This window comes from Terrapene carolina, unplaced genomic scaffold (assembly GCF_002925995.2).
Source record: "Terrapene carolina triunguis isolate 2854851 unplaced genomic scaffold, T_m_triunguis-2.0 Scaffold833, whole genome shotgun sequence".
NCBI classification, from domain to species: Eukaryota; Metazoa; Chordata; order Testudines; family Emydidae; genus Terrapene; species Terrapene triunguis.
In genome coordinates, this window is record NW_020665184.1 from 1 (window position 1) to 27964 (window position 27964).

Consider the following 27964-nt stretch of genomic DNA (forward strand, 5'->3'; position numbering starts at 1 on the left):
AGCTAGTGATGGCAGCATCTGCCCAGCTCTGTATTTATTATTCATATTGCATTAGCACCTCGAGGGCCCAGCATGCTAGGCGCTGGTCATACATAGCAAGGGGCAGTGGCTCTGTCCCAGAGATTCATCATCCAGAGGCAATGCTAGAGGTCACATCGCAGGTCAGTGGCAGAGCCTGGAAGAGAATTCAGATCTCCTGGGTCCCAGGCGACTGCCTTAGCCATGACACCACGTTGCTTTTACTTTCACTGCTCCCATTCTATTGAGCCCTCCTTGGTCCCGCCAGCCATATGGCATTGTCGCCGCTCAGACTTGTGACACCCGTTGTTAGGTAAGCCCAGTCAGCTGTTTAGCTGTAAGTAAATATGTTGCAACTGGATGTCTTTGGATATTGTCCAGACTGAAGCCCTGTCCAAATACCACTGCCGGGAAAAGAAATGTGTTTCTGGAAACCTGCTGATAACCTGCCCTCCCCCATTAACCCTTTCCTGGTTTGCAGTGGTTTGCTTTTACCCAGAGGAAGGAAAAAACAGACTCTAAGATGAGTGATCTCAGTGGGGCTAGGTGGGTTCATACCAGCGGAGGATCTGGCCCAGAGATCTGAATGTCTGGTTCATCAAGGAGGTTAACCTCTAAAAGGCCAGGTACTGGATTATGGGGTTATTGCAGGTGAAGGGCAATAGGTTAAGTGGTGCCTGTGCAAATTGCTGTTTCAAACTTCAAATCCACCAAAGGGATTTTGATACCCATCTGCCATTAAAATGTGTCTGAATCTCCTACGTGGCTTTGAAGATGCCAACCGTCATGTATTGTTTAGGGGCACAGGAACTGCCACACTGGATCAGACATTTCAGAGCCAGGTGCAAGAAACTCTACTGTGGACAATTATAGCCTGCCCAGGGGGGACATTACCTCTTAACACCCATTGCCTTATGTCCTGAAGCAGGACTATCATGTGGCAATGAGTTCCACAGGCTAATTCCACATTATTATTTCCTTTGATCAGTTTTATGTTACCTGACAGTAGCACCCAAAGGCCTTCTTTGTGCTAGGTGCTGTGCAAACATACAGAGCAGGTGTAGATGATGGGTGGCTGAACATGCTGGTGCCCTGTCTTTATTATCACTCCCACCATTGCTACCAGCAGCGTAGATTCCCTAATAGAGTGTAGCGGAGTCCTGGCCTAAGAGACAGTTTCTGCCCCAAAGATTTTACAATCCAAGCGAGTGGGATAGACAGAGAGATCCACCCTTCCGGGGCTCCCTTCACGACTGGGACCGCTTTCCCTACTGAAACAACGAGGAGTACTTGTGGCACCATATAGACTAACAAATTTATTTGGGCCTAAGCTTTCGTGAAGTGGAAAATACCGTAGGAAGATATATATAGCAGTACTGCTATCTTCCTACGGTATTTTCCACTCAGTGCATCTGATGAAGTGGGTTTTAGCCTACGAAAGTTTATGCCCAAATAATTTTGTTAGTCTATATGGTGCCACAAGGACTCCTCATTGTTTTTGCTGGTGCAGACTAACACGGCTCCCACTCTGAAACCTTTCTCTACTGAAACATTTCAGGACTTGCCCAAAGTAAAACAGAGTCAAAAGGCAGAGCCAGGAAGAGAACCCAGGAGTCCTGATTCTTAGCCTGCCCCCCCGTTGTAATCCAGTAGATCCCACTCCCCTCCCAGAGCTAGGAATATAACCCAATTGTCCTGACTCCCAGCCCACCCCTGCTTTAACCCATTTGAACCTATTCCTCATTCACAGCTGGGAGCAGAACCCGGGAGTCCTGACTTCCAGCCCCCCCCTCCATGCTAGGCCTGAACTGTGGTATTGATCAGCGCCCCTCCATTCTGATCTGTGGCCAGCACCTTGGCGTGGAGTAAACACAACCACAGCTTCAGGTCCCTAATTCCAACTCCCCTCCTTGGAAAGACAAATAAACGCTTGTGTCAAGGGAGTGAAGAAAATATCATTTGTTCTGAACTTTTCAGGTTTCCTGGGCTCCTCCCCCCCCACTGACTAACCCACCCAGCTGTGTGCACCAGGGCTCAGCTTACAGGCAACTCCGACGATAAATAGCCCAGGAGGAGCTACTTCTCCTGACCCTCCTGTCCTCACCATGGGGGGCTCTGCTCTCTGCCTGGTGGCCGTGTTTGCTTTCTGCTTCCCGGCTGTTTCTCACAGCCAACTGTAAGTACCCCCGCGCTTCTGCCACGGTGATGGGGATATTACCTGGGTTCGTTACATGGCTGCCAATGGAAACCAAGCTCAATTTTCCTCTCTTCTCTGCTACTGGGTGTGGAGTGGGAACAGGCTGCAGAAATTCTCTTCCTCACCTAGTCCAACCCTCTTCTCCCTCGCTCAGTTCCGAGGCTAATTTTGGGGTTTGGAGGATGGATTTTTTTTTGGAAGATGGATTTTGAGCCTCACTTGATCTTAGTGAACCAGGTATAGACGGGTAGTAACTCCATTGAAAACAATGGGGTTGCACCCCCCTGAAATGCACTGAAATCAGTGGGGTTGTCTTTCCCTTGACTTCAGTGGGCTTTGGATCAGGGCCTAAAAGAGACCAGAATCAGGTTCTACAGGGCCACATCTTGAACTCCTTGCTCAGGTTCTACATTGGCAAGACACCCAGTGGGGCTAAATTCTATTTTCAGTGTATACTGGTGCAAACCTGGAGTAACTCCACTGACTTCAATGGGTAGTTACACAGGTAGTTACACTGGAGTAACTCCACTGGCTAAGGGGATTGCTTATGGTGCATGAGGCAAACGAGAACCCAGTTCACTTCCAAGGGGCTGGTGGGATTCCGAAACACAGTGGTCCACTTCTTGGGCACTGCACTGGGAGTCAGGACTCCTGGGTTCTATTTCCAGCTGTTGGAGGGAATGTGTCTCGGGGGACCAGAAGATGGGAATGGGAGTCAGAACTCCTTGGTTCTACCTGACGCTCTCACAAGGGGGATATCCAGGAGACGCCTGGATTCTAGGAGGGGAATGAAGTCTAGTGGTTAGAGCCGGGTGGTGTGACTAGGAGTCAAAACTGCTGGGCTCTATTCCCAGCTGAATCACTGACTGGCTGTGTGACCTTAAGGAAGTCCCTCCCCTTTTCTGTGCCGGCCTCTCCCTCATCTGTGAAAGGGGGATCATGACACTTACCTACCTCTGTAAAGTACTGCGAGATCTATGTCTGGCGAGTGCTTTGAGCAGGGCCGCCCAGAGGATTCAGGGGGCCTAGGACAAAGCAATTTCAGGGGCCCCTTCCATAAAAAAAAAGTTGCAATACTATAGAATACTATATTCTCGTGGGGGCCCTTCTGGGGCCAGGGGCCTGGGGCAAATTGCCCCACTTGCCCCCCCTGCCCCGGGCGGCCCTGGCTTTGAGTGTGACCCCGGGGCTAAGCTTCTATTGTCCCTCTGACTGATTGGCTGCCTGGCATGGTTACAGCCTCCCGGCCTGTTCATATCTGTGCTGGGGTGGCCAGATGAACAGCCAAGAGCCAGACCAATAGCCCATGTGCTTGGCCCTAAAGCTGGGAAGGGATCTTGGTGCAAGGGACTGGCAGCGATAAAAGGGAGGAGGCAGGAACAGGTAGTTTGGTTTGATTTTGTGCTGCCCCCTATGGCCAGGCCAAACGCCTGCTGAGCCAGTGAGAAGCCAGAAGCTGCATGAGAGATGCATTGATCTGTCAGGATGACCCAACTCACCTATGGAGGCTGGGTCGGGTTCCCACCGTCCCCATGGTGCTGGAGCAGCTGCCGTCCGGATGCCAGACTTAGGGGTGGTAGACAGACGTCCGGATGTGGGTCTGGTTTTTGCAGCTTGCCCCACTGGGAATGCACCACGGTGGGCTGCAGGCCAGACGCGCAGACCTCGGTGCAGCTTTCCCCAAAGGGTTCCAGAGATTTATGAAACCTGTTTCTGAGCTTGGGCCAACTTTCAGGAAAGGAGGAGGGAGGGTTCCCCCAGGAGGGAGAGAGGAGATTTGGTAGACACCGTGCAGTGCTCACTCCAGGTCTCACCCCTGACTTGCGTCTCTAGGAGTTTTCAGAGGAACATCAGGGGCTACCTGGTCTATTTTGACAGCACTCTGGTGGACGGCTGGTACCAAGCACACGCCCTGCTTAGATGCTGCTGGTATTGCCTGTGGAACATATGAGCAGTAAACATGGCCCATGCTCGACGACTCCCCAGCACAGCATGCTCCTCTCTAGGCAGGGTCAGGCCGGGCAAAGGGCAGCTCATTCCAGAGGGCTCCGTAACAGGGTCACACATGCTGGCTGCAGACCGTATGAGCGGAGTTGATGGAATGCAGGAGGACACAGTATCGCCCTCTCCAAGGGGCACTGGGGTCAGCACTAGCTCAGATGGGAGAGCTCCTTCTACTGAGCCACACACCCTGCTCCCTGCAGCACAGCGCCCCCTAGCGCCGCACTGTGGCATTGGGGTCAGCACTGACTTCCGGGGGAGAGCGCCCCCTGCTGAGCACCCCACACAGTGCCAGATTAAATAATTCTGGGGCCCTGTGTGCACGATGGAAATAGTGGGGGAGGCGTCAACTCTAGGTCCTGCCCTTTGGAGTATGTGACCGGGCGTGGTTGGTGTGATGGTTTCGGTCACAGATATCACCTTGGGACTGTCATCTAATGTGCCGAAACTACCTCTGAGCCCATTTTCCCTGCCAGCTTGGGACTCCAGAACCCTGCCTTGTTGAGCCAGACACACTAGCCTGCTGCAACACGGACCCAAGGTCTGGTCCACACCACCAAAGCTGCAGACTTAACTGAAAACAGCTTAGCAGGTTACCTATCGCCAACACACAGACACCCAATTCCCAATGGGATCCAAACCCCAAATAAATCCATATTACTCTGTATAATGGCTCTACAGAGTAAATTCATAAATTGTCTGCCGTCTATAACACTGATATAGAGATATGCACAGCTCTACGCTCCCCCAGTATTAATCACGTACTCTGAGTTTATTAATAAACAAAAGTGATTTTATTAAGTATAAAAGTAGGATTTAAGTGGTTTCAAGTAATAACATATGAACAAAGTAAGTCACCAAGCAAAATAAAGCAAAAACATGCGCGTCTAAGCCTAATACATTAAGAAACTGATTACAGGTAATATCTCGCCCTCAGAGATGTTCCAATAAGCTTCTATCACGGACTAGACTCCCTCCTAGTCTAGGCCCAATCCTTTCCCCGGTACAGTCCAGCAGACATCTTAGGTGGTAAGCAGGGGGTTTCTCATGACTGGTCACCCCTTTGTCCTGCTCCACCCCCTTTTATAGCTTTGGCACAAGGCGGGAATCTTTTGTCTCTCTGGGTTCCCACCCCTCCTTCTCAATGGAAAAGTACCAGATTTATGATGGATTCCAGCATCATCTTACTCTGTGTTTTTTACTGTGCTTCAGTCGCTGTTGGGATTTCAAGGTGCTGCTGTAAAGCAAATAATAAATTATAAACCCTGGTATATAAACTTGGTATAAAACTTGGTATAAAACCTCCTTGGGGATGTGGGAATTGCAGCCAGTGGGGTTTTAAATACTGACTGAATTAATCACATCGACCTTTTTACCATTCACAGCTACTCCCTGATCACGCCCAACGTCCTGCGGGTGGAGAGTGAAGAGAAGGTTGTGGTGGAAGCCCATGGCCTCAATGCCCCAATCGCAGTTACAGTCATCGTGCTGGACTTCCCGCTTAAGAAACGCATCCTATACCAGGTTCAAACCGACCTCAACCCTGCGAATGGGATGATGGGCACAGCCGTAATAAAGGTGGGTAAAACCCCAGCCTCAGGTCATCCAGTGACACAAAGGGTATCATTTTCAACAGTGTCCCGCTCATTTTAGGAGCCTCCAATATTTTCACTCCCCAACTCTGCAATACCGAGATGTTCAGACCCCGTCCAGGTTGGATGTCGTTCTAGAAGAGACACTCTAGCCCAGCATGAAGCTATGAGCTGGAATTGCTGGGTGAAAGTCTATGGCCTGTGTTATACATAGGTCCCTACCAAATTCAGACCTGTGAAAAACGCATCACGGACCGTGAAATCAGACCTCCTCTGTGAAATCTAGCTATTGGAGGGGAGGAGAAGGGGCAGGGCTGGGGGCGTCCCAGCCGGGAGCTCTGACCATGCCCCTGGATCCAGCTATTAGTCCCCTCAGGGCTGGGGAAGGACAGGACTTACTATTGCCCTGCACATCTGCTCTCTGGGGGAGATCAGACCCACCTCTGGGGACCTCCCTTGGCTGCAGGAAGCTCCATGGCTGGGCAGCAGCTCCAGAGCTTCCCGCAGCCACAGGAGGTTGCCAAAGGTGTAGGTGGGTCCAATCTCCCCTGTGCTGCTGGGAGCCAAGGGAGGTACACAGAGGTGGGTCTGATCTTCCCCCGAGGGCTGTGCAGGGGAGAAGGAAGTCCTGTCCCTCCCCAGCCCAGCCGGGACTAGCAGCTAGGAGCCCCTAGCTGGGGCACTCCGAGAAGCACGGGGGAGATCAGACCCACCTCCACCTCCGGGAACCTCCTGCAGCTGCAGGAAGCTGAAGGCAGTGCAGAAGTGAGGGTGGCAATCCTATGATTCCCCTACAAGAGGTTTGTAAACCCCGCCCCCCATGAATCCCTTTTGGGTCAGGAGCCTCACAGTTACAACACCCTGAAATTTCAGATGTAAACATCTGAGAACATGAAATTGACTAATTTTCAAATACTAGGGCCATGAAATTGACCAGAATGGACTATGAATTTGGTTGGGCCCTAGTTATACAGGAGGTCAGACTAGCTGATCGTGTTGGTCCCTTCTGGCTGTAACATCTATGAATCTATTAGTGATGGGAGACGTATAGCTAACTAGTCAGATAGGCACTGTGGGGTCTCTTGTTGGGGACCTAAAATTGAGGTGACCGTCAGGGGCGGCCAACCTGAGCCTGAGAAGAAGCCAGAATTTACCAATGTACATTGCCAAAGAGCCACAGTAATATGTCAGCAGCCCCACATCAGCTACCTCCTGCTCCCAGCTCCTCCCACCCACCAGTAGCCCAGCCAATCAGCACCTCCCCTTCCCTCCCCATCAGCTGTTTCATAGTGTGCAGAAAGCTTTGGGGGGGGAGGGGGAGGAGCAAGGGCATGGCAGGCTCAGGGGAGGGGGTGGGAAGGGGTGGAGTGGGGGCAGGGCCTGTGGCAGAGCCAGGGGTTGAACACTGAGCACTCACCGGCACATTGGAAAGTTGGCGCCTGTAGCTCCAGCCCCAGAGTCGGTGCCCATACAAGGAGCCGCATATTAACTTCTGAAGAGCCTTATGTGGCTCCGGAGCCACAGGTTGGCCACCCCTGCCCTAGGTGCTCCAAATTAGGAGATAGAAGAAAATGTTGAGAGGAAGGATGATCTAGTGGTTAGGGTGCTAGCCTGGGACTCAGAAGACCTGGGTTTGATATCCAGCTGTGTCACAGACTCTCTCTGGGTCCTTGGGTAAGTCACTTAATTGCTCTGTTACTCAGTTTTCCCATCTGTGAAATATAGATAATAGCACTTCTTTATTTTGCTGGGCGGGAGGGAGGGGGCATGCTGTGAGGGTAAATGCTTTAAAGTTGAGGCACTTGGGTAATAATATACTGACATGTTAATAGGGGCCATATAATAACTTAAATAGATAAACTGAATCACAGTGAGATCTAACATCAAACCACATTGGACAGATATTAGTTCCGTTGCTTAAAGCACGACTAGATACTCAGGTACTGCGGTGGTGGGGTCAGTACAAGAACCTGTACTGAACAAAACATGCAAATGACATGGCTTTGTTCATTTTTGGGCATTTTCCATTGCAAATAAAAAAAAAAGACGACAATGAAATGGTTAAAGTCACAAGAGTTTTGGTGAATACCTTGGTCTTAATTCCTGTTAACATGTCAAAGCCAATTATTGGTGTCTCCGCTGACTTGGGAGCTTCTTCTTCGAGTGATTGCTCCTGTGTATTCCACAGTAGGTGTGCATGCTCGCCACGTGCACCGATGCTGGAAGTTTTTCCTTTAGCAGCATTCGTAGTGGTGGAGCACCACTGCGACCCCTGGAGTGGTGCAGACATATCGCGCCATAAAGGGGCTGCGTGCTTCCCCCACCCTCAGTTCCTTCTTGCAGCCAGTGAAGGTAGTCGGAACTTTGTGCTCCAGCCTTGGCTGCAGCGTTTATAGCCTTAGTGGTGTCCAGTCTCACTGAACTTTCTTGCTGAACTTTCTTTCGTTGGTGCCTGGCTCGGGGCATGCCCCGTGGTCCAGGCTTCAAGTCGTGCGACTCTTGTCGCAACTCTATGCCCAGAAGCGATCCACAAAGTCAGTGTCTTTGCTGTCTGGGCGAGGCTCACATTAGTGAGAGGTGTAAAATTTGCCGCTCCTTCAAGCCGCGAACAAAGAAGGAGCGTGAGATCCGACTCTGAGCTCTCCTAATGGAGTCGGCCTTGGCCCCGGCACCGGCGTGTCGAGCCGACCCCACGCCGGGCACTTCGTCTTCGGCGTGTAGCGAAGCGCCTCCGGTGCGCCATCCTGATTCCGCGCCCGGTACCACATCGTCGGTGCGCAGCAAGGCGCCGTCGACGAGCCGGCACCGCTCCCCTTCTAAGAAGCAAGGGAAGACTCAGCAGCGCCGGGAGAAAGAACGGGGTTAGGCCAGACCCGCGTTGGGCAGCCCACGATCCCCATCGGGACCGAGACCTCCGACTCGGGTGGAGCGGAGTAGTTCGGTGCTGTCCACGCGCGCCTCGCCAGAGGTGAGAATGCCTTCGATGCTGGAGGCAGCTCAGGCCGCGTGCGACATCATGACGCTTCCAGTGCCGGGAGCGCTGCCTCAGCTGGGCCCCCGATCCCATGGGAAGCCACCGCTGAGTGCCCATCAACCTTCTCCTGACGTCTCCAAGGTTGAGGCTCCGTCCCGAGTCGAAGGACTGAGCCACGGACCAAGGCGCGCCTCCACGCCGCGAGCAGGGTCGTCTGTGAGTGAGCTTACCTCCTCCTCTCCGGGAGACCGTAGGGGCGGCACTAAAAGACGTTGCCGCTCCTCTTCGAGCCTTAACCGCAGGGACAGGTCTCGTCGTCGTTGGCACCAATGTTCATACTCCGGCACCCGCCGTGGAAGGCGCCATGCTCGGAGTTTGTCACGGGAATCCCAGGCACTGAGGCGTCGTAGTCTTGGGCGCTGGAGGGAATACAGAGACAGCACTCCCGACTCCTACCTATCCTCCTCCAGGGGCCGGAGACGTGATGTTCGGGACCGCTCCAGCCGTTCGTACGGCACCGTGCGTTCGTCCCGGACCTCCGCCTCGGTACGCAGCTGCCCGTCCTCGAGCCGCTCGGTACCGCAGGACCAGCCGGCCCTTCCGTGCCCCTTTGCGTCCCAGGGCCAGGCCGTTCCCTGGCAGGGACAGTGGTGCCAGTGGGCACCGTGGCCCCAGGCACCGGCACCGCCGGGACCCCGCTCCATGGCGGGAGCGTCCCAAGCCCAGCCGATGTCACCGCCTCGGCACCAGGATGAGGCAGTGGGCACCGACCCTCCGGCACCGACTCGGGCCCAAGGTCAGAACGTCAAGCTACCGGTACTGCCAGGTGCCAACGACACCGTGGCACCGACCTCCTTGGCACCGGATGACTCTGTGGCTGCCCTTCCTCCGGTCTCTCAGGAGGATTTCAAGGCCCACCAGGAGCTTCTCAGGAGGGTAGCATCAAACTTCCAGCTCCAGGCTGAGGAGATGGAGGAACCATCAGACACGTTGTTCAATGTCCTTACCTCCTCGACGCTGGGGCGCGTGGCCCTCCCGCTCCACCAGGGGGTGGCCAATATCACTACTGGCCTCTGGCAGACCCCTGTATCCCTCGGTCCTATTTCCAAAAAGGCCGAGCGGAAGTACTTTGTGCCCACAAAGGGGCACGAGTATCTCTACTCTCACCCAGCTCCGAACTCTCTAGTGGTGGAGTCCGTTAACCACCGGGAGAGACACGGCCAACCCACTCCCACCCCTAAGGACAAAGATGCTCGCAGGCTGGATTCCTTTGGGAGAAAGGTTTATTCGTCTGCAAGTTTTCAGCTCAGAGTGGCCAACCACCAGGCACTCTTGAGCAGATATGATTTTAACCTTTGGGGATCCCTTCCCAAGTTTGAGCCCTCCCTCCACAAGAAGGACAGGAAGGAGTTCCGGGATCTGGTTGATGACGGTATGGCGGCGGCTAAAGCAGCGCTCCGGGCGGCCTCTGATGTGGCGGACACGACCGCTCGTTCGAAGGCCGCAGCGGTCTCCATGAGAAGGGCGTCCTGGCTTTCGCTCTCTGGACTATCGGCTGAGTACCAGTGGATCATGCAGGACCTTCCATTCGACGGTCGGGCCCTGTTTGCTGATCAAACAGACACCCGTCTGCACGGGATGAAAGACTCCCATACTACCCTGCAGACGCTGGGCCTATACGTCCCGCCGGCCAAGGACAAGCCCAGGCCTCACACCTCCGGTCCATAGGCTCGGGGCAGATATGAGCCCCCGCCTGAGAAGCAGTGGGAGCAGAGGCGCCGGTCACAACGCCAATCCCATTCGGCCCCTCGTCCGTGGCCCTCTAAGGCCAGGAGGTCGGGGAAGCGGCATTTTTGACTGCTTGTGGGGGGTCGCTGGGCTGGTTGCCACGTTAACCCCCCCCCCCAGTTAATAAAGTTCAGGTTTGCCAATCGTTTACCTGCCTTCAGTCTGCAATGGTTCCGTATTACTATGGACCGCTGGGTCCACAACACTATATCCCTGGGGTACAGGTTGCAGTTTCTTTTGCCCCCTCCCAGTTGCCCTCCGGCCAGGGAGTTGGTGGAGGACCCGGAACATGCGCTCCTCCTAGATCAGGAGGTACAGCGCCTCCTCTCCCTGGGAGCCGTAGAGAGGGTACCTTGGGAATTCCGGGGCAAGGGATTCCATTCCAGGTATTTTCTCATCCCAAAGGCGAAGGGCGGGCTTCGGCCCATCCTCGATCTGCGGAAGCTCAACCAGTTCTTGGTTCGCTGCAAATTCCGCATGGTGTCCCTAGCCTCTATTATTCCCTCCCTAGACCCGGGGGATTGGTTTGCAGCGCTGGACCTCCAGGATGCGTACTTTCACATCCACATTTTCGAGGGTCACAGGCGCTTCCTCCGTTTCCTGGTGGGTCAGGACCACTTCCAGTTTACGGTCCTCCCCTTTGGCCTCTCGACGGCCCCCAGGGTCTTCACCAAATGTATGGCGGTGGTAGCAGCCCACCTCAGGAGGAGAGGGCTGCAGATCTTTCCCTACCTGGACGACTGGCTGCTCAAGGGCGAGTCCCGGTCCCAGGTGCAGCAGCAGATAACCTTCCTGCTACGCACCTGCTCAGCTCTAGGCCTAGTGGTAAACGAGGAAAAATCCACGTTAGTACCGGTCCAGCACATAGAATTCATAGGAGCGCTGTTAGATTCCCGGGCGGCCATGGCCTCCCTTCCAAGGGACAGGTTCGAGGCGCTCAAAGGCCTCATCGCCTCGGTCACAGCCTTCCCGGTGACCACGGCTTGGGTGTGCCTTCAAATCCTCGGCCACATGGCCGCATGCACCTCGGTGGTGTGACATGCCAGGGTCTGGATGCGGCCCCTCCAACTCTGGTTGGCCTCCCGGTACTCCCAGGCCAGGGACGGCCTGGACAAGGTCATCACAGTGCCGCCAATGGTGGTGGCAGACCTACAATGGTGGTCCCTCCCGAGCAACATGCTCTGGGGTATCCCCTTCCGAGAGCCCTCTCCGTCGCTAGATCTAGTGTCAGATGCCTTGGACCTGGGCTGAGGAGCTCATGTGGGGGACTTCAGGACCCAGGGTATGTGGTCACCCGATGAACTGACCCTGCACATAAATGTCAGGGAACTCAGGGCAGTGCACCTGGCGTGCGTGGCTTTCCGCCAGCGCTTACAGGGGCAAGTGGTCAGAGTCCTCACAGACAATACCACCGCTATGTATTACATCAACAGGCAAGGGGGCACGCGCTCCAAGGCCTTATGCCAGGAAGCCCAGCTCCTGTGGAAGTTCTGTATAGCCCACAACATCCTCCTCCGAGCGTTCCACCTACCCGGCGAGAGCAACACGTTCGCAGATTGCCTGAGCAGGGTGTTCTCACATCAACACGAGTGGTCCCTTCACAGGGAGGTAGCGGAGTGGATCTTCCTACAGTGGGGTGCTCCCCAGGTGGACCTGTTCGCTACCGTCCAAAATCGCCTGTGTCCCAGGTTCTGCTCCAGGGTGGGAGAGGGCGACGGGGCCATGACGGACGCATTCCTGCTCACTTGGTCGGGGCCCCTGATGTACACCTTCCTGCCCTTGCCCCTCATAGGCAGGGTCCTACAGAAGGTGAAGTCAGACGGGGCAAGGATTATCCTGATAGCCCCGGATTGGTCCCATCAACACTGGTACGGGACCCTACTGCAACTGTTGGCGGCCCCCCCTTGCAGGCTGCCGCTCCTCCCGGACCTCCTCTCCCAGGAGGGAGGTCGTCTCCTCCATCCCAACCTGGCCCCGCTCCATCTGACAGCGTGGCTGCTCCGTGGCTAGATGCGGAGGAGAGGAGGTGTACCGAGGCTGTTAGATGGGTCCTGCTTGAGAGCAGGAAGCCATCCACACGGAGGTCCTACCTGGCTAAGTGGTATCGGTTCTCCATATGGGCGAGGGATAGAGGTTCCTCCCCCGCGTCTGCTCCGCTCCAGCTGATCCTGGACTATCTCCTGTCCCTTAGGACTCAAGGGCTGGCCCCCTCCTCGATCAGGGTGCACCTGGCGGCCATCTCGGCCTTCCACCCTCCGGTGGCGGGACAGTCCGTGTTCTCCCACCATATGACTTCCAGGTTTTTAAAGGGTTTGGACAGAGCGTTCCCTTATGCTAGACCCCCGGTCCCACTGTGGGACCTGAACCTGGTACTGTCACGCCTTACGGGGCCACCCTTTGAGCCCCTGGCCATGTGCTCCTGGTCCCACTTATCTGAGAAAGTGGCATATTTGGTGGCTATCACCTCAGCCCGCAGGGTGTCGGAGCTTAGGGCGCTCACCTTGGATCCCCCGTACACTGTCTTCCATAAGGGGAAGGTCCAGCTTCGCCCGCACCCGGCCTTCCTACCGAAGGTGGTCTCGGCGTTTCATATGGACCAGGACATTTTCCTGCCAGTCCTATGTCCTAAGCCCCATTCCTCCAATGAGGAACAACACCTTCACATGCTAGATGTGCATAGGGCACTGGCCTTTTACTTAGATCGAACAAGGCCATTCCGGAAATCCCCTCAGCTTTTCATTGCTAAGGCCGAGCGCATGAGAGGGCAACCGGTTTCCACCCAGCGGATCTCCCGCTGGATCACCTCGTGCATACGCACGTGTTATGACCTGGCTGGGGTTCCCCCACCTCCTATTGTCAAGACGCACTCGATGAGAGCCCAGGCCTCGTCTGCGGCCTATGTGGCTCATGTCCCTATTCAGGACATCTGCAGGGCTGCTACATGGTCCTCTGTCCACACTTTTTCATCACACTATGCGATCGTCTCCCAAGAAAGGGATGACGCCGGGTTTGGTAGGGCGGTGCTCCGCCCGGATAACCCGCAAACTTATCATTTAGAACTCCTACCCGCCTCCGTCAGGTATAGCTTGGAGTCACCTACTGGGGAATACACAGGAGCAATCACTCGAAGAAGAAAGGACAGTTACCTGTTCCGTAACTGGCGTTCTTCAAGATGTGTTGCTCCTGTCTATTCCACATCCCGCCCTCCTTCCCCTCTGTCGGAGTTGTCTGGCAAGAAGGAACTGAGGGTGGGGGGAGCACGCAGCCCCCTTTATGGCGCGATATTTCGGCGCCACTTCAGGGGTCACAGCGGTGCTCCCCCACTACGGATGCTGCTAAGGGAAAAACTTCCGGCACTGGTGCATGTGGCGAGCACGCACACCTACTGTGGAATAGACAGGAGCAACACATCTCGAAGAACACCAGTTATGGAACAGGTAACTGTCCTTTCTTCATTCAATGCACCGAGGTTCTGTGGTCAGGCACATAACCATATGCACTATGGCTCGTGTTTGCACTGCCTGGGAAACTTGCTCAGAGCTTGCCAAGTCCTGTCCCTAGTCTGCGCTGGGCACAGCATCATTTCTGGGTGGGGTTCGCTGGTGGAGCAGGATTCTCGTTGTGAGTTGATCCAAAGTCCTGGCTGGGAATGGAGAGTTGGGGGGACAGAGGGAAGTTCTCCAAGATGTTACAGTTTTAGGGGAGCACAGTAGGAATAGTCGGGAGCACATCAGTGCAGTAGAACTGACTTCAGCAGGGCACCCATGGGATGCCCTTTGGTTAACAAACATTCCATATAACAGGAGGTGACCGGACAATGGGTACTGGGCTGTCCAAATGGTCTGGCCTGACTCACTGGTGGTGACCTATGCTGACTCTGTGCCATGCTGGGAATCCCCCTCCACCTGGGGTATTCCCCAATGAGGAGATCCACCATCTTCTTGCAGCTGTATAAGCTGCTGGAGGAACTGCATGTAGAGCGGGTTAGTAAAAGACCATGATTTCTTTCCATGTATAACTTAACCGTTGTTAACACTGCAAAGGTCTTTTGCATAGAGCATCCCTTGTGGTGGTGAGTAAAAGCAGGAAGAACTCATCCATGCTCTTCTTCTCATGCAGGTTCCCACTAAAGACATAAAGAAAGATTCCAAACGAAACCAGTATGTTGTGGTCAAGGCTACGTTCCCTCAGCAAACTCTGGAGAAAGTGGTTCTGGTCCATTTCCACAGTGGATACATCTTTATCCAGACAGATAAAACCATCTATACACCCGGGTCTACAGGTACTGCCTTCCCCTGGTCTCTTCTAATGGGAAGGGGTGGGAGCTGCTGATGTCATGCCATATCTACAGCAGGACTGCAGGGTCCATCCTGTGCATATTGCTTTGCTTGTTGTCTGGCTGAAGACAGAGGAGAATTGGAGCAGAGACTCTGCCACCACCAATTTGCAATATTTCACCCTTCACCATTGTCCTAGGTGGGATGTCCCATTGAGTGTTAGATACTGAAAGACTGGGTGGGCCATGGGATTGCGAATGGGTGATGGAACTTTTCAAATCCAGTGACTGGTTCTGCTCCATCTTGTACCAAGATACATGTCCCCATCTGACGGCCGTCCCAAAGCCTGTGTGAAATAGGGTCTGCTAATCCCAGCCCATTCAGAGCAGGACATGTCCCTGCAATGACAAAGCCCTCCCACCTGGTACGTAGCGACAGGGGAGAAAAGCAAGACAACGCCCTAAAGAAAAAAGCCATGGAGATCTCTGACTGTAGAAAGAGGCTATCGTGAAACAACCCCTGATGGGGGCTGATGGCTCAGATCCTCCGTGGAGTTAGGCACTGAACTCCCGTTGGTTTCAATCAGACTTAGACACCTAAGTAGCTTGGAGGATCTGGGCCAAGGTGTCTATCAGTTAACGACGTCCCTCTCTTCTCTCTTAACTTTCTCAGTCCTCTACCGGATCTTCACTGTGGGTCACAAACTGGAACCAGTGAATAAGATAGTGATCGTGGAGTTTGAGGTGAGGTCGCTGTTCTGAGTGAGCCCGTGGGGGAATAGGTGGGTTTAGCCACTTGTCTGGGTAACGCGCAGCAATTTATTGTGACTGAGGAGGCTCTGCAACAGTGTTAACGCTTGAGGAAAGTTGCGTGGAGTTCTTCAGGAAGAGCCAGGCAGGTGGTTGTCTGGGAAGGCTGAAGACAAGGAGGCACTGCAAGGAGCCCTTTGAAGGACATGTAAAGAGGTGGCAGGAAGAGGGCTTATAGCTCCAGGTGTTAGTTCTGTTAAGGCCCTTTCCACTGGGCTTTATAATCCATAAAATAAAGTAAATCAGTTGCAAAACCCTGGGCAATAATCCCCAGGGGTTTCCTCACCTCAGCCAGCTGGGAGGGGAGAGAACACATCTGTCCCTTCAGTTCCTCTTTGACTCAGTTTCCCCTTTCTTTGACACTCTGCCCTGAGCAGCAGCATAACCAGCTGGGGCCTTGCGATGGGGAGCACCTGTGGTTGGCAGAGCGACGCAGCCCTTTGGGCAGCTCCAAGGTTTGCAGATAGCTCAGAGTTAAGCCTGGCGTCTGCAAGTTTCTGCCGTGGAGGCTCTTCACTCTTCTTAGACTTCTTTGCTGGCTTCGCTGAGCCATCTCAGAAGGTCAGGAGAGATTAGTCGGTTTTTCCAGTGTCTCTGGGGAGTTAAGAAATTCAAACCAATCAGTGGAGTCCAGATTGTTACATGCTATTGTTGGAAGTATGGAGAACTCTCCACTGGCCCAGGAATGTAAACGTGGCAGATGATGTTGTTAAGAGCAATTGACAGCATTTTTCTCCCTAAATTCTTAACTTGTTTCCTTTCCAGACCCCTGAGTCCATTATTGTCAAGCGGATTCCCATCTTCATATCAGGCATCTCCTCTCTGAACCACATCTTGCCGGAGATTGTCAGGTAAATTGCCCCGATGTTACTATGCCTGAACAGAACAGAGCTTTGCAGGAGTTGGGAAGGGAAGCAGAAGAGATGATGTGGAGCTAGTTACTGTGTGTGGCCCATCAGCTAGATCATCTCCTACAGGCATTTCCAAGTGACGTGGAGAAAACAAACTCTCCTGCCACATACCCAGTCTTGGCATAACTTGATTGGTATTTGTTATAGTTTCGATGGATAATCATGTTTATTTGTAAGCCTTTTTTTCCAGTTTCAATCACTTCAAATGCTCAGTTGCCCAAAATTAAATTATGGGTTTTTATTGTCCCCCATTCTGAGTTTTAGCACTTTAAATGTTCACAGGTGGGTGAAAACATGGGGGGCCAGACAACGGTGGTGGGGTGTGACGATGCGGCTCTGGCGGGACCCAACTGAGAGTGCCAATTCAGGACAAATTGCTAAAAACAGGGCAGTTACAGCCCAAGGCTGGGGGTTTTCCGCCTCTAAGGCAAACCAAACCAGCCAGACAAAGAGGACTTCCGTCTCACCCCACTGGTTAACCACAAGTCACACAAGCAATTCCCTAAGACACTCCAGTTTCCCAGTATCACCACCAGTGCCACTTGTTATGGGGACAAATGGTTATGAAAACCAATACCCCAATAAAAGAAAAAAGGTTCTCCTGATCCCAAAGGACCAAGCCCCAGACCCAGGTCAATATACAAATCAGATCTTACCCACAAATCACGCTGTTGCCAATCCTTTAGAATCTAAAATCTAAAGGTTTATTCATAAAAGGAAAAAGATATAGGTGAGAGTTAGAATTGGTTAAATGGGATCAATTACATACAGAAATGGCACAGTTCTTGGTTCAGGCTTGCAGCAGAGATAGAATAAACTGCAGGTTCAAATCAAGTCTCTGGAACATCCCCAGCTGGGATGGGTCATCAGTCCTTGGTGTAGAGCTTCTGTTTGTAGCGAAGTCCCTCCAGAGATAAGAAGCAGGATTGAAGACAAAATGGAGAAGAGGCATCAGCCTTATATAGTCTTTTCCAGGTGTAAGAACACCTCTTTGTTCTCACTGTGGAAATTACAGCAAAATGGAGTCTGGAGTCACATGGGCTAGTTCCTGCATACTTTGCTGAGTCTCAAGGCATATTTGCCTTCTCTCTATGGGTTCATTGTATAGCTGATGGTCCTTAATGGGCCATCAAGCAGGCTAGGCAGAGCTAACACCAGCTTGTCTGGGATGTCACCCAGAAGCATAGCATAAGTTTGAAATACAGACAGTATAGAGCCAATATTCATAACTTCAACTACAAAATTGATACACACATATAGACAGCATAATCCTAACCAGCAAACCATAACCTTGTCTTAGACACCCCATTTGACCCCCTTTATACAAGATTTGGGTGCCACTACAGGACCTTGGTTGCAACAATGATCTAGATGGTCCCCGATTATATCAATAACGTCACATGGGGTCTGACAATAATTATTTAATGACAGTAGACACTGAGATTCAAAAAGCGAAAGCTTTATAACCATTAAAACACAAATTGTCAACATCGTATGTCCAAATACACAAAGTATAAAGACTTAAATCAAACTGTAGTAAGTTCTCAAGCCGCATTTTTCTTGCTTTGCCTATCTGTAAATTTCGATATTATCGATGTAAATGTGTTTTTGTCGGTATGCGTGTGCTACAGTGAAATCAATGACACGTATGGATAAAAATCTAATCCTTCCAAGTCTACGCAGACACCAGAATGAAGCTGCACTGACTTCCTTGCCATTACTCCTGATTTATTCCAGAGTATGTGAAGGCAGGATCAGGCCCTGTTGGCCTGTTTTTCAAAAGTGCTGAGCACCGTACCTCCCATTCTGTGGGATTTATGAATGCTCAACTACTCTGAAAATTACATCAGTGAGCTTGTCAGGGTTCCTTCCCCACTCTGAACTCTGGGGTACAGATGTGGAGACCTGAATGAAAGACCTCCTACACTTATTTTTACCAGCTTAGGTTAAAATTTTCCCAAGGCACAAGTTCCACCTTGTCCTTGAACAGTATGATACCCCCACCAAGTGATTTAGACAAAGCATCGTGGAAAGGACCACTTGGAGTTCTATTCCCCCAAGCCCTGCACCCCCTTTCCTGGGGAAGGCTTGAGAATAATATCCTCACCAATTGGTACAGGTGAACATAGACCCAAACCCTTGGATCTTAAGAACAATGAAAAATCAATCGGGTTTTTAAAAGAAGAATTTTAATTAAAGAAAAGGTAAAAGAATCACCTCTGTAAAATCGGGATGGTAAGTACTTTACAGAGTAACAAAAGTTTAAAAAACACAGAGGATTCCCCTCTAGGCCAGACTTTAAAGTTACAAAAACAGGGATAAACCTCCCTCTTAGCACGGGAAAATTCACAAGCTAAAACAAAAGATAATCTAACACATTTCTTTGCTATTGCTTATTATTTCTGCAATACTAGATGCTTAGTCCAGATATGCTTAAGGAGATGTATTTTTCCTGCCCTGGTTCCTTGCTGACTCGAAGAGAACCAAACAAAGACACAAAACAAAAACCTTCCCCCACAGATTTGAAAGTATCTTTTCCCCTTATTGGTCCTTTTGGTCAGGTGCCAACCAGGTTATCTGAGCTTCTTAACCTTTTACAGGTAAAAGAGGAATTAACCCTTTACCGGGTAAAGAGGGATTTTATGCTACCCTTAGCTGTATGTTTATGATACGCCCCCCAGATCACAGACGGTGCTGGACAGCCTGCTCCACACTGGCTGTGATTTCTTCCTGGAGTTCTAGGAGAAAACAGAATTAATAAGACACATGCAGGTCTAGATATACTACTGATTATATAAAACCTAACAATATTTTCCACATTTCAAGGACAATTTTAACCAGTTGATTCTGGGAAACTTTCATGGGAGAGTGCATCAGCCACTTTGTTAGAAGCTCCTGAAATGTGTTGTATTTCAAAATCAAAATCTTGGCGAGCTAAACTCCACCGAAGACGTTTTTTGTTATTGTCCTTGACAGTATGAAGCCACTTCAGCGCAGCATGGTCGGTTTGCAGGTGGAAACACCATTCCCAAACATGGGCGTAGCTTCTCCAGCGCATATACAATGGTGTAACATTCCTTTTCGTTGATTGACTAGTGGCTTTCCCTCTCAGACAGTTTTATGCTGAGAAACACGACAGGATGGAATTCTTGATCCGTTCCTTCCTGCATTAAAACTGCTCCCACACCACGCTCGGACGCATCTGTGGTTACTAGGAAAGGTTTGTCAAAGTCTGAGGCCCTTAACACAGGGTTAGACATGAGTGTTGCTTTAAGCTGATTAAAGGCCTTCTGACACTCTTCAGTCCACTGAACTGCATTTGGCTGTTTCTTTTTGGTTAGGTCTGTCAGTAGGGCGGCAATTTGGCTACAGTGCAGTAGAAATCGCCTGTAATATCCGGCCAAGCCTAAGAAGGATTGGACCTGTTTCTTTGACTTTGGGACAGGCCACGTTTGGATAGCAGTCACTTTGGCCTGTAGGGGGTTGATAGTTCCTTGACCCACCAGGTGTCCAAGGTAAGTCACACTGTTTAGGCCTATTTGACACTTTTTAGCCTTAACAGTTAGTCCTGCCTCCCTTATGCGCTCAAAGACTTTTTCCAGATGCTCCAGGTGTTCTGCCCAGGAATCAGAAAAAATGGCCACATTATCAAGGTAGGCAACTGCAGATTCTCCCAATCCCGCTAGGAGACCATCTACAAGTTTCTGGAAAGTGGCGGGTGCATTTCGCAGCCCGAAAGGGAGTACATTAAATTCATACAGCCCTACATGGGTGATGAAGGCTGACCTTTCCTTGGTGGGTTCATCTACCGGTACTTGCCAGTACCCCTTGGTTAAGTCTAAGGTAGAGATGAACTGGGCATGTCCCAGTTTCTCCAGTAGCTCATTTGTGCGTGGCATTGGATAGTTGTTTGGGCGAGTTACAGCATTTAGCTTACGGTAGACCATGCAAAAGCTTATCTCCCCATCTGGTTTGGGAACTAGAACCACTGGAGATGCCCATGCACTGTCAGAGGGGCGGATTACACCCATCTGTAGCATGTCCTGGATCTCCCGTTTAATAGCAGTTTTGGCTTGAGGAGACACCTGGTACGGTTGGGCTCTAATTGGGTGAGCATTACCTGTGTTAATAGAGTGGTATGCCCGTTTGGTCCATCCCGGGGTGGCTGAGAACATCGGTGTGAAGCTAGTGCACAGCTCCTTGATCTGCTGTTGCTGCATACATCCAAGGGTCATGGAGAGGTTCATCTCTTCCACGCCACCGTCACTTTTTCCTTCGTAATAGACACCTTCAGGCCACTCAGCGTCATCTCCTCCCTGGGCTGTAAACTGACAAACCTTTAATTCTCTGGAAAAAAGGGGCTTTGGAGAATTAACATGGTATACCTTAGGCTTTAGATTTGAGGTGGGGGATGCTATGAGATAGTTAACAGCTCCCAGGCGCTCTTGGACCGTGAATGGCCCTTCCCACAATGCTTCCATCTTATGGGCCTGCAGCGCCTTCAAGACCATGACCTGGTCCCCTATTTTGAAGAACCGTTCTCTGGCATGTTTATCATACCAGGCTTTTTGCTCTTCCTGAGCATCTTTTAGGTTTTCTCTAGCAAGGGCTAAAGAGTGTCGGAGGGTGCTTTGTAGGTTGCTTACAAAGTCTAGAATGTTAGTTCCTGGAGAAGGCGTAAACCCCTCCCATTGCTGCTTCACCAACTGTAATGGCCCCTTAGCCTCGCGGCCATACACAAGTTCAAATGGTGAAAACCCTAAACTGGGATGTGGTACAGCCCTGTAGGCAAAGAGCAACTGCTGCAACACTAGGTCCCAAACATTGGAGTGTTCATTTACGAATTTACATATCATGGTCCCCAAAGTTCCATTAAACTTCTCCACCAGGCCATTGGTTTGATGGTGGTAAGGGGTGGCAACCAAGTGATTCACCCCATGAGCTTCCCACAGGCTTTTAATGGTCCCTGCCAGGAAATTAGTTCCCGAATCTGTAAGGATGTTGGAGGGCCAACCTACTCTGCCAAAAATGTCTGTTAATGCCTGGCACACACTTTTAGCCCTGGTGTTGCTTAAAGCTACTGCTTCCGGCCATCGGGTGGCAAAATCCATGAAAGTCAGTATATACTGCTTTCCTCTGGGTGTCTTTTTTGGGAAAGGACCCAGAATATCCACAGCTACTCGCTGAAATGGAACCTCAATTATGGGGAGTGGCTGGAGAGGGGCTTTGACCTGGTCTTGGGGTTTTTCCACTCTTTGGCACACCTCACAAGACCAGACATAGGTAGAAACGTCTTTGCTCATTCCCTCCCAGTGGAATGACTTCCCCAAACGGTCTTTGGTCCTGTTCACCCCAGCATGGCCATTAGGATGATCGTGGGCTAAGCTCAAGAGCTTTACCCGGTACTTAGTTGGAACTACCAACTGTCTTTGAGGATGCCAGTCTTTCTGGTGCCCACCAGAAAGAGTTTCCTTGTATAAAAGTCCTCTTTCTACAACAAACCGGGATCGATTAGAAGAGCTGAGAGGCGGTGGGTTGCTCCATGCTGCCGCCCAAGCTCCCTGGAGGCTTTCATCTGCTTCCTGCTCGGCCTGGAACTGTTCCCTTGAGGCTGGAGACATCAGTTTCTCATTGAATTGTGGACTTGGGCTTGGTCCCTCTGGAAGCGATGTAGGTGATGGGTCTGTTTCTGTGGACTGTGAACCACTCTCCGCTGGTGCACTATGTTGTATTTCAGGCTCCTGCTGAGCCTCTTGCGTAGGGTTATCTGCTGCTGCCAGTGCAGGCTCGCCGGTGCCATCTGGCGTTGGAGTTGTAGACAGGGTTGCAAGCGCTGCATTCAGTGCTTGCAATGGTTCTGCTGCTGGCTCTGTCTGGGTCTCTGCGACTGGATCCACTACTGCTGTCGCAGACATTGGCATGGGGTCCAGTTCCACCACCTCAGTCTGGGTCTCTGGTAACACTGACTGGGCCCTTGTAGAAGGTGCAGGAACGGAGGTAGGTGTGAAGGTTTGCTTAGCCTGGCTGCAGGTGACCATTCCCATCCTCTTGGCTAGCTTCACATAGTTGGCCAAGTCTTCCCCCAGCAGCATGGGAATGGGATAGTCCTCATAGACTGTGAAAGTCCACTTTCCTGACCAGCCCTTGTACTGGATAGGCAACTTGGTGTAAGTAAGTTTAGAGGGTTTGACATGAAGGGCTGAATCATCACCTGGGCCTCTGGGTTGATGAATTTGGGGTCCACTAAGGATTGGTGGATAGCTGACACTTGTGCTCTAGTGTCCCTCCATGCGGTAATCTTCTTCCCGCCCACACTCACGGTTTCCCTTCCCTCTGAGGGTATCTGGGAGGCATCTGGGCCTGGGGACCTTTGCTGTGGTTCTGGTGTACTGAACTGCAATCTGTTGGGGTTCTTGGGGGTTCTTAAAGGCTGCAGGCCAGATTCTGATCTCATTACATTTAAAACATCGCTCAGCTGACTGGTCACTGGGGTGAGGTGGGTTGCTGGAGACTGGTGTGGTGGGACGATAAGGGGTTTGGGGTTTTCCATGGAATGTAGGTGGGGCCTTGGGCTGCCCCCGGTGGTAGGGTGTTATCTCGGGTTTCCCCTTCTGATATTTGCTCCAACTGCTACTAGTTTTTTTTCCTTTTCTGCCACCTCCACCCATTTAGTTCCAATCTCCCCCACCTCGATTACAGTTTTGGGCTTCCCATCTAGGATATACCTTTCTATTTCCTCAGAACACCCTCTAAGAACTGCTCCATTTGCATTAGGAAAGATAGATCTTCCAGAGATTTAACACTTGCTCCTGATATCCAGTCATCCCAATTTTTTACAATGTGGTAGGCGTATCGGGAAAATATCATGTCTGGTTTCCATATTAGGGCTCTGAACCGCCAATGGGCATGCTTGGGTTTAGTCCCATTCTAATTCTGGCCTTGTTTTTAAAAAGTTCATAGCTGTTCATGTGTTCCTTAGGCATTTCAGCTGCCACCTCTGCTAAGGGTCCACTGAGCTGCGGCCTCAGCTCCACCATATACTGGTCTGTAGAGATGCTGTACCCAAGGCAGGCCCTTTCAAAATTTTCTAAGAAGGCCTCTGTATCATCACCTACCTTGTAGGTGGGGAACTTTCTGGGATGGGAAGCAGTACCTGGAGAAGGATTGCTAGGGTTGTCTAGTATATTCTGCTTAGCCCTTGCCCTCTCTAACTCCAGTTCATGATTCCTCTCTCTTTCTTTATCCTCCATCCTGGCTTTTTCTGCCTCCATAACTCTCTTGTGGGTAGCTTCTTCCCTGGTCATCTGTCTATCATGTTCTTTTTGTCTCTCTTCAGCTTCGAATCTGGCTAATTCCATTTTTTTCTGGACGTCACTTTTTGTCATCCTAGCCTTTTTGCGCTTAGCCTAGCTAACCCGAGAGTTAGAAAAACAAACAAACAACCCACTTGTGAATTCCCTTGCAGGAAGTTAACTACCCTGCCCACAGGCAGAGAAAAAAAACTCCAGCTGCTCACAGCTTAAAAAAAACAACAACTCTGCTTTCCAAGCAGCCAAAAAGGAAAAAAAAATGTCCTTTTAAAATCCTACTGGGCTTTTGGTTCAAAATGATCCCACCGCGCTGCCACCATGTCACGGTTCCTTCCCCACTCTGAAGTCTGGGGTACAGATGTGGAGACCTGCATGAAAGACCCCCTATGCTTATTTTTACCAGCTTAGGTTAAAATTTTCCCAAGGCACAAGTTCCACCTTGTCCTTGAACAGTGTGCTGCCACCACCAAGTGATTTAGACAAAGATTCAGGGAAAGGACCACTTGGAGTTCTATTCCCCCAAAATATTCCCCCAAGCCCTAAACCCCCTTTCCTGGGGAAGGCTTGAGAATAATATACCAATCAATTGGTACAGGTGACACAGACCCAAACCCTTGGATCTTAAGAACAATAAAAAATGAATTGGGTTTTTTTAAAAAAGAATTTTAATTAAAGAAAAGGTAAAAGAATCACCTCTGTAAAATCAGGATGGTAAGTACTTTACAAAATAACAAAAGTTTCAAAAACACAGAGGATTTCCCCTTTAGTCCAAACTTTAAAGTTACAAAAACAGGGATACATCTCCCTCTTAGCACAGGGAAAATTCACAAGCTAAAACAAAAGATAATCTAACGCATTTCTTTGCTATTACTTACTATTTCTGCAATACTAAATGCTTAGTCCAGATATGCTTAAGGCCAGTGGTTCTCAAACTTTTGTACTGGTGACCCCTTTCACATAGCAAGCCTCTGACTGCAACCCCCCCCCCCATATAAATTAAAAACACTTTTTAATATATTTAACACCATTATAAATGCTGGAGGCAAAGCGAGGTTTGGGGTGGAGGCTGACAGTTCATGACCCCCCATGTAATAACCTCATGACCCCCTGAGGGGTCCCGACCCCCAGTTTGAGAACCCCTGCTTAAGGAGATGTATTTTTCCTGCCCTGGTTCCTTGCTGACTCGAAGAGAACCAAACAAAGACACAAAACAAAAACCTTCCCCCACAGATTTGAAAGTATCTTCTCCCCTTATTGGTCCTTTTGGTCAGGTGCCAACCAGGTTATCTAAGCTTCTTAACCCTTAACAGGTAAAAGAGGAATTAACCCTTTACAGGGTAAAGAGGGATTTTATGCTACCCTTAGCTGTATGTTTATGACAGAGCTGGTGAGCGAGGGGCCTGATTTTGGTATGGATCGGAGTTTCCTTACGTTTGGGGTTGTTTGGATTGAGAGTTTTGGTCCACGCAGACTGTAGAAACAAGTGCCAGCCACAAAGTTTAGATCCAAACTTCCCAAAACTTGCTGGCCAAAGGTTGAGGTTTTGTTCCAAGTCCCTACCTCTAGTTCTGGTTCATGAAAACATCTAGGTGCAGCAAAAAATGACTTGTCTGAGGTTCCCTGTGGTTCCCTCAAGACGGCTTGAGTTCCATGTATGGCTCAGATTTAGCTTCAGGACCCGATAAAATTACTGGAGAAACAAGTGAGCCAGGTGGGCCTTGCAAAATGTGTGTGTTAAGTGCATTCAATGTTCCTTCTTATTTCCTTCCTCCAGTCTGGGAACCTGGAAGATCACGGCCAGGTATGAAGACTCCCCTCAGCAGACCTTCAGTGCGCAATTTGATGTTAAGGAATACGGTAAGAATCCAGCACCCACCGCGCCCAGGCTCAGGGAGCGGGTCTGTCTCTACTCTCCTGACACCATCTTGGAGCAGACTCTCCATTCGGCTTGGCTTTGCTGGCAACCTACCCTGTCCTACAGGCTCAATGTTCTCCTCTTCCCCTCTCGTTTCTCCAGTGTTGCCGAGTTTCGAAGTTATATTGGAACCGTCTGAGAAGTTTTTATACATCGATAGCAATGAAAACTTCACGGTTTCTATCACTGCGAGGTGGGTCTGTGAGAGGGTGGAAGGGATCAGCTGACTGGGGTAGCAACCACAGGTTTTAGTGCAGAAAGAAACCTAAATCTTGCATCACTTTGGGAATGTTTTCCACTAAATGTGTTGGTTTTTTTTCATGAAGAGCGTCCTTTTTCCATGGAAAATTCTGTTTGTTTTTTTTCATCCAAAAACCAATGTCCAAAAATGGGAAAAAAAATTGTCCGAAAACCTTGTGATTCAGAAATGTTGGTGCGGTGCCTCATGGGAGTTGCCATTCGGGTGCTTCATTCTTCTATTCTTCTCCATGGGCTGGGCTTGCCAGCTGAACTTGAACTCCCATAATGCACCATAGCCATGATGGTCCACTTCTCCTTACCATGCTGGATCATAGGAGATATAGACCAACCAAGGAGCTGGGCCTATAGAGGAGAATGGTGACACGAGGCCATAATATTCAGCAATAGGTTTTCTTGTGGCTCCTCTTACTCATCCTTATCTCCTCCAGGTACCTATATGGGAAAAAACTTGATGGCAATGCCTTTGTCCTCTTTGGGGTGAAGGTGGATGATGAGAAGAGGAGTATCCCGCAGTCTCTCAAGAGAATCTCGGTAATTCCTGTTCTCGGCTGTGGGGGGGGAGGGATTCACGCCTCCTGGGAAACTGCGTGGGTGAGGTCATGAAACTCCCTCTCCCTTTCTAGATAGAAGACGGAGACGGGGAAGCAACGCTGACCAGAGCGATGCTGCGGGCTCGGTTTGCCAACCTCAACGAATTGGTTGGCCACTCGCTCTACGTCTCTGTCACCGTTTTGACAGAATCTGGTGAGCATCAGCAATAAGTGCACAGCCAAGTGCTTTATTCCCGGGGTGTTCCAGACCGGTGCCGAGTGCAGTTCAAGGTGTTGATTTAGATGCATAAAGCCCTATCTGCTTAGGGTTCTGCAGATCTTAAAGGCTGCAGGCCAGATTCTGATCTCATTCGCTCTGGGGTAAACCTGGTGTGACGGGCTGCTCCCTCTTCCGGGGTGCCACCTGATGTTTTGGGGTACCACTGAGCCTGCCTATTCCACCAGCCTGGGCTCCCTTACACTGTTCTGCTGAGCCAGGCCCTCTCAAGCCTCCTCCAGCACAGACACAGGTAGGGACACGCCCAGCTGCAGAAAGACAGACACTGAAATCAGCACTGCAGGGGAAGGCTTCAGCTAAGGAATTTCCCAGCACTCAAGTGCACACCCCCTCTGAAGTGTAAACCCAAAATTGTACTGTCTTCCACTGCACAGAGAACTGTACAGCGTAAGCCCTGAAATCCGCCCCCTCCCTCAATGTGGAGGACGATATGCACAGCTTTTTGCTCCCCAGTTATGAATTCCACAAACTGGTTTTAGAGAAAACAAGTTTATTAACTACAACAGATAGATTTTAAGTGATTATAAGGCATAGAAAACAGATCAAAGCAGATTACCCAGCAAACAAAACAAAAATGCAACATAAACTCAGATACTAAAGAAACTGGTTACAAGCAGTTATTTCTCACCCTAAAGGTTGTTTTAGGCAGATTGCAGAGTTTCTTGAAGGCAAGCTGCTCTTGCTAGCAGATTCAAACTCCAGGTATTTCTTTCACAGGCCAGACACACTCTGGCCTGAGTTCAGTCCTGTCTTCCCCAGACCAGTCTTAGGTGTTTTCATCAGTCATCTTGGGCGGGGATTCAGTGAAGAACCGACCCTGATTATCTCACTTCCCTGCCTTAAATAGTTTTCACATATGGCGGGAATCCTTTGTCTTCCAGTTTGATTCCCACCCCCGGCCAGTGGAAAAGTACTAATTTTATTATGGAGTCTAGTATCAGGTGAATTAATCACATGACCCTGCAGCCATAACTCAAAGTCCATTTGCAGCGTTCGAGGAAGATGGGTGATTACACTCTTCAAAGACCTATTGTTCTCCCTAATAGTCTATTGACTTGTATCCAGCTAGCCAGCCAGACTGAT

The 27964-nt window shown here is 50.7% G+C and overlaps 1 protein-coding gene across 1 annotated transcript in view; it reads left to right on the forward strand.

The window, feature by feature from the left end:
• Positions 1 to 2061: 2061 nt before the first annotated feature.
• LOC115271136 (complement C3-like) overlaps positions 2062 to 27964 on the forward strand; it is a 70310-nt gene continuing 44407 nt past the window's right edge. Inside the window, exons 1-9 of the mRNA XM_029913718.1 lie at positions 2062 to 2194; positions 5602 to 5794; positions 14690 to 14852; positions 15520 to 15590; positions 16422 to 16507; positions 25652 to 25734; positions 25895 to 25985; positions 26482 to 26584; positions 26677 to 26797. Coding sequence (XP_029769578.1) covers positions 2124 to 2194; positions 5602 to 5794; positions 14690 to 14852; positions 15520 to 15590; positions 16422 to 16507; positions 25652 to 25734; positions 25895 to 25985; positions 26482 to 26584; positions 26677 to 26797 — 982 coding nt within the window. The 5' untranslated portion in view covers positions 2062 to 2123. The remainder of the gene's footprint in view (positions 2195 to 5601; positions 5795 to 14689; positions 14853 to 15519; positions 15591 to 16421; positions 16508 to 25651; positions 25735 to 25894; positions 25986 to 26481; positions 26585 to 26676; positions 26798 to 27964) is intronic.